Source organism: Oratosquilla oratoria, chromosome 39 (assembly GCF_046742065.1).
Source record: "Oratosquilla oratoria isolate Oo_2021 chromosome 39, ASM4674206v1, whole genome shotgun sequence".
Taxonomy (NCBI): domain Eukaryota; kingdom Metazoa; phylum Arthropoda; class Malacostraca; order Stomatopoda; family Squillidae; genus Oratosquilla; species Oratosquilla oratoria.
In genome coordinates, this window is record NC_134815.1 from 17,020,711 (window position 1) to 17,028,210 (window position 7,500).

At 37.0% G+C, this 7,500-nt stretch overlaps 1 protein-coding gene across 2 annotated transcripts in view; it reads left to right on the forward strand.

Moving 5' to 3' along the window:
• The window catches only part of Rgk3 (Rad, Gem/Kir family member 3), a 412,083-nt gene that overhangs the window by 294,097 nt on the left and 110,486 nt on the right, over nucleotides 1-7,500 (forward strand). For both annotated transcript variants that reach the window (XM_076176603.1, XM_076176604.1), the window contains exon 2: nucleotides 872-1,014. In XM_076176603.1, coding sequence (XP_076032718.1) covers nucleotides 872-1,014 — 143 coding nt within the window. The remainder of the gene's footprint in view (nucleotides 1-871; nucleotides 1,015-7,500) is intronic.

Consider the following 7,500-nt stretch of genomic DNA (forward strand, 5'->3'; position numbering starts at 1 on the left):
ATTATTAGTTATATGTCAATTTATTATTACTTACTATTTACCTGTTTGTTTATTATTTAACTATACCTATGCATTTATTTATGTATTTTATTTGTTATTTACATTGTTATAGTTTATATTTGTTGTTTTATTTTTATTATGATTTTTTTTTCGCATCCGACCTAGATATGGACCAAAAGGTCTCCTGTCGGCATGCTCCGCCTTTGCAATCCTTTGTAAAAGTTTGCCCATGTTGATTTAAAATATCGTCGGTGTTGTCTTACTGTAACGTTCATTCTTTGAAATCGACGATGTATTTAATGGTGAGTTTAGGATAAGTTCAATCGAGAACTGTTTTTGTTAAGAATTCATCTTTATCCTGGATTAAACTGTGTGGTAATGTCTAGAATAAGAATTCATAAGATGTATTCTTTTGATGAGCGAGTTCCTGTGTTATAACCATATCGAGCTCATAATGAAGATCAAGTTCTAAGTCGCCCTAGAGTAAAGATGCTTTCTCACGTACTTTTCAGGAAGTAATACAACACATGAAATCGTTTTTATCGTGTAACCTTTATAAATAACCATTTTGTGTTTACCAAGATAATAAATAACAAAATATTATTCCTATAAATCAAACATCCTTCCTTTTCACACGGAACGTCGAGTATCTTAAAAAGTTTGATAACAAGCTGCCATCTTCTAGTATTGAGAATTCCTTCTTTCACTTTTCTAGAAATCATCATCTATATCAAGACGATAAATACAAAGTTATTGTAGCTCTATAGTGACACTTTTTTTTCTATTTTTCCAAAGATAATCTTATGCATTAAGGATATAAACAAAATATCACAATAGATCCGTACTAAGCATGTTTTTGCACTCTTTCCAGGGAGCATCATCAACCGTGGAGATTCCTTCAGAAGACGTCGGTCGCGTAGCAACAGCATCGTGCCCCCAGACTCAGCTATCACCCCCGTGTCTAGCTTGGCATCGCCGCCCACTACCCCAGACCACGCCCTCACCCCAGAGGAGGTTAGACCCCAGCCCATCCCTGGATAAGCCCCATTTTACTGGTGTCAAAGTAAAAAAGCTACATTCCTCCTAGCGACTCTTTCATGAAGATAAGAAATCACGTTGTATCAGTGCAGTCATAATTCCACCCGAATGGCCATTGCACTGATAATTCGAATGTAAGAGCTAATCAGGAATAATCGTCATGTTATGTTAACATCTACGTCATAATACCCGCGTGATTGGTCGTCACATAAACCATTCAAGTTTAGTAGCTAATCGAACACACAAAGCTGTTGACATAACATGAGGTTTCTTATTGAAAGAATCACTAGGATGGACTGAAGTGCTTCGCCTTCAGCATGGTAACGTACTTTATAGGTTTTGCTTTGAATGTAAAACAGAAAAGGATCTCAACATATCTAGAATTCTTTCCACTCCATCCCCTATATAACATCGTCGGACTTAGCGGGAATGAATTCTATAAATATACGTTACCATGATGAAGAGCTTAATGATTGTATGATGCTAACCAACTAATAATTTTTTTTACCATTCTATGAATTCTGTTTTGACTAAAACCAGATAGCTCCATTCAGCTAAGGGCAGGGTCTTAGTTAAACGAAATGATTTATATATTTTCTCCAATTGTATATGAACTGTCGTATTCACCCCTAGTTTTTTTCTTTGGCTGAGCTAAGTACCTCAATGTATCTATAATGCTTTGTTTCAGTCGGCCTGAGAAAAGTGAGACTCAATTTGTGGCAACAGCTCCACCCAGTCGACTGTTGCTATAAATCAGGCTCACCAAGAGCGTGTACAGATTAGAATTTGTTTTGTGCCATTACAAATTAATGTGTTCATACTAGAACTAGATCGGACTTTAGAAGAATAGATCTTAGTTGGCACAATAGTTGTAGTAGTAATAGTAGAAGTACAAATAATAGTGATAGTGTCAGAGGAACTAGTAAAAATGTCAACTTTTATATTTTCTAGTGGTTTTTATCTTTGAGCCCAGAGCACATGGGTACATTTTGTATATTTTTTCATTCAGTTAAAAAGAGCTTTAGACTGAAGGATGTTATGAAAACAAATCTACATAAAATCGTGTGTTAATAAGTAGTACAGCATAGAGTGGATACACAACAAGGAAATTATTGCATAAAAAAGGCGTTATACACCCCATGTCCTATTTTTCTATCTATATATTCTATGTACACAAGGAAAAGATTACCTTTTATATCAAATTACACATACCACGCAATAAAGGACACAAGGTAAGCAAATACAGATCTATGTTCGAGTACTAATGTACATTTAGTACGTAAATATACAAGATTAGCGTCACTTCATGTTATGTGTACCTAGAAAATGACCTTAACTGTGAGTACTCTAGTAATGGATGTACTACCTGATAGTACATTACTTGCAAAGTAATAACAAATGCATCAAACACAACTGTATGAGTATGTACCCCTCCACGGGACAAGGGAAACGTGAAGTAAATTAATATGTAAATAGAGAAATAAACAAATAAATAGACGAAGGGACAGACAGAGAGAGAGAGAGAGAGAGAGACAGACAGACAGACAGAGAGAGAGAGAGAGAGAGAGAGAGAGAGAGAGAGAGAGAGAGAGAGAGAGAGAGAGAGAGAGAGAGAGAGAGAGAGAGAGAGAGAGAGAGAGAGAGAGAGAGAGAGAGAGAGAGAGACAGACAGACAGACAGACAGACAGACAGATAAAAAATGGAAAAAGAAGACAAAGGTCTAGTTCCGAGTTTACTCCTGCCCGGTTTTTTAGCTAAGCTTCCTCAGAGAAAGTTTCTCTGGGGCGAAGCTGAAGGTATACATTGGGAAACCGACTCCTCATCCCTATCATGTAGGCAGGGGGCACGGGAGGTCGGGCAGAAGCTTACAATAAATTATGACATTCAGTTCTATCCATACCTTTAACAAGAGGAGGATTGATAACATTCTTCTCTCCTGGGATCATTCCAAGTAAAAGTGCTACAGCCTTTAGGTCACCAGATATTTCATTTACGTTCTTCATACTTAATTTTTTTGCAATAGAAGCTTCATACTCTCATATGGGCCAGAGGAATAGAGGGAAACTTATTTCCATTATGGAGCAAAACCTCTTTCAGGCTCCCTTTTGAAGAGTCAATAAACAAGCGCCACTCATTCCTGTCATATTCATGGTTAAGTTCCACTATAATAGAATATACATAATCATAAACACCACATCATTCTCAAGCGAGAAAAACTGTTCAAAATCACAATGTCGCATACGATAAGAACCAACTTTGGATTCTTTTTGGATAATATTTCGGATCTTTAACCTTGCAGCAAGAAGTTCAGATTGTTTTTTTTTTTGACAAGTTTAAATTCCGCACAAGATTATTCAGGTCTCTCTGTCTCAATAAATGGGATTCGCTTGAAGAACAAATTTTCGAAAGTGCATGTCTTCTGTTTCTTTTTCCATAACCTCCTCATTTGACTCATCATCACCTAGTTCAATTTGTTTTAGAATGTCAGGTACAGGAAAGTCTTGACTGTGAGGTACTGGTCTTATAGCAGATGATAGATTAGGATATTTTGTAATATGCTTTATCTTGATGCTATTCCTTTTATATTTGAAATGCAGAAGTAGCAATCTGAAGTATGATCTTTTCGTTCTCTCCAAACCATAGGAATGACAAAAGGTATATGGCGTGAACATTTCGCCTATGCAGTGAGAAGCCTGACACAGGTTACAAAACACACATGAGGGGCCCAGCTTTTATCTTGGTCCCCCACTTTGCAGCCAAAATAATGTTCATAACACTTTTCAACCAATGGCGTAAAACACCGTCTATGTGACTAGAATGTCAATACACCACAAATAAAGCAAAGTTTGTCTGGGTGGCTTATACAGTTTCTTGACATTGTGAAGATGAATGGCGGGTACGCTACTGTACAATATCACAAACTTATTCCCACACAAATGCGTACTACACAACCAGTACTTCAAACACAGTACTGCCAAACGTATAACAATCTCACGCAGTGTTGCCAAACTCAGTATTGCTAACAGCTTGATTGAAATTTATCCCACGTAACACACGTACAGTAACATACCGTGGAACACAAAAACTGTCGGTGATGGAAAAAAATGGACATTATTTTTTAATTTTACATGCAAAAACATATATGATACAGCTATTGTTTTCCTTGGGACAAATTCCTTGTGGACCAGTGTTATTTGATATACATATACATATATATATATATATATATATATATATATATGAATGAATAGGTAGATAAAGATATTATCTAGATAGTAAATGGAAATAAAGTATTAATGGAAATGTATAACTAATAGGTAATCAGGTAGATTAATTAATTAGCAAATGAATGAATAATTAAATCAATGAATAAACAAATAAGTAAACAACTAAATTAATTAATAGGTAGTTAATAAAAAAATGAATAGATGTATGAATAAAAACAAATAAGATAAGAAATAACCAATTAAACAAAAATATAAGTAAATAAATGCATCAACAACAAAAGAAAGTCGTCAAAAGATTTTTCAGAGGCGCAAAGATTAAATCACACCTCTATTTGACGGGACGAGGAAAAAAAAATTGTCTTGGCGTGACAAATGCAGCTTGAGTGGTTTCCCGCTATGAGCTGATAAGTTATACAGCTGTCAGGGGATGTGTGTTCGCTGGTCTATAGGAGAACCAGTTTATCGGATCAACGTAGTGACGTCAAGTCGCCTGCCGATTGTATCTCATCCATACGGTATACAGCGACGTGGTGCCAAATGTGTTCTTTCGCCCGAAAGTGTGCCGCTTATGTTTATGTATGCCTATCACATGTATATATGCATGTGTATGTATATTGGTATGTGTATAGGCTATGCATTGATATAGACTGATAATGTTATAATTGTATTTATGACTGCTGGTGTTAGCGTTATCGTTAGCATTAGTATCAGAATAAGCATTAATATTAGCATTAACATTAAAATTACCATTATTCGTACAATTTTACAAGTATCACACCCGCAGAACATCTAAGCATATTGTTCTGGCTAATGTCTGATAACTCTAGAAAGCTTAGAGGAAACCCTTTATAACAAATTTTTGATATAAGTTAACTTATATATCATATCATTATCATACATTTTAGTATTACCATCACATACTGTGGTTTCACACGAGTGTTGGTAACATGATATAATTCATGTGAAACATTACAAACATGTCCCGTAGATTACGCAACATATTCTAAAGGGGGAAAAAAAAAATTCCTATACGAAGAGAGCAACAGACTTATTTGATTGTTCTCAAGTGCAGTAACTGGAATAGAGACTGTCTTTCCAGAGTTGGCCTCCACTGCCACAGTAGGCGCAGCTCCAGAACCAATTAGGAGTAAACAGACTTTCCATGGTCTTTTGAGACTGACGGATACCATATATACTCGTATATATATATGTACATATATATATATATATATATATAAATATATATATATATATATATATATATATATAATACATACATACATACATACATACATACATACATACATACATACATACATACATACATACATACATACATACATACATACATACATATACCAAGGCTTTTTCCCCCTTACAAGGGAGGTAGCCAAAAAGTAAAAGGCTTAAATTCATTTTCACCCATTCCATCCCTGAATACACTCCACACCCCTCCACCCTCCCTCTTTTCTCAGCACCTCCTGGATGACGGGTCATCCCTGCACCTTGTCCACTGCCCTGGGTCAGAAGCAGTGTCGCAAGACACAGCACATCCACAGCAAAGCCGCTTCATTAAGTCGGCGACCCCCCCTCTCTATCCCTCCATTGCATAAAAGAAGACGGGGAGAAATCCCTTCGGGCTGCGTCAAATTTTGCTCACACATACTACCTCACCCCCCATCCCCCCGCCCATTCCACCTCAGGGCAATCATAACATCATCCATATACAACCATTCTCCATTCACCCCTGTCTTCTATCCTCTCTCGTCCTTCCTCAACAGACATTCCCCTCTTCCCCAAAGCCCCCTTTACCCCATCCATCCACCACATCCTAGGACGTCCCCTCATGTTCACTCCCGCCACATCTGCCTTCCATACCTCTTTTACTAGTCTTTCTTCACTCATTCTTTCCATGTGTTCAAACCATCCTAATGTTCTTTCATCAACCCTATCTCCCAGATCCTTTTCCATCCCTGTTCTCCTCCTCACCTCCTCATTTCTCACTCTATCTAGCCTAGTAACCCCCATCATACTTCTCAGACACCTCATCTCAAACACATTCAAACTCCTTCTCTCTTCTTCTCTTATGTTCCATGTTTCTGCCCCATACAGTGCTGTTGGCACAATCACTCCTTCATACAGTCTCCTCTTAGCATCCATTCCCAAATGTCTATTCCTCATTACACTCTTTAATCCACCAAGGCATTTACTCGCTTCTCTCAATCTACATTCTACCTCCACCTTCACTCCACCTTTTCCTGCCACATTTGCACCCAAGTATCTAAAACTATCCACTTCCTCCAGTCGCTCTCCCTTAATACTCACTTCCAGTTTACTGCCACTTTCACCCCTTGTACATCTCATCACCTTACTTTTACCCACATTTATCTTTAGCTTTCTTGTATCACATACTCTCCCAAACTCTGCCCCCAACTTCCTCAATCCCTCCTCCGATCCTGCCACAAGCGCAGTGTCGTCAGCAAACAACAGCTGGCTCACCTCCCACTTTTCTCCATTTTCTTTAACCATCTCTAATCCCTTGTCCACTACCCTTGCATTTACCTCTCGCACCACCCCATCCATGTATAAGTTGAACAGCCAGGGCGACATAACGCATCCTTGACGAAGTCCCACCTTTACCTCGAACTACTCAATCTTTCCATTTCCAATCCTGACACAAGCTCTACTACTCTCATAAAAACTCTTGACAGCTCCCAGAAGCTTTCCTCCTATCCCTTATATCTGCATAACCTCCCACAGTGCCTTTCTGTCTACCCTATCATAAGCCATTTCCAGATCCATAAAAGCCCAAAAAACATACTTCCCCTTTCCTATAGCTTTCTCACATATCTGTCTTACCACAAAGATCTGATCTACACAACCTCTACCTGTCCTAAATCCACACTGTTCCTCACCAATTACTCCTGTTCCTCTCCTAATCCTCTCAATCAAGATCCTCCCATAAGCCATCCCAACTACACTTAACAAGCTATATAATATACATACATATATATATATATATATATATATATATATATATATATGTATGTGTGTGTGTATATATATATATATATATATATATATATATATATAAACACACACACACACATATATATACATTATATATATATATATATGTATATATATACATATATATAATATATATATATAATATATATATATATATATATATGTATGTATATATGTATATATATAGTGTATATATAAGTTGGCC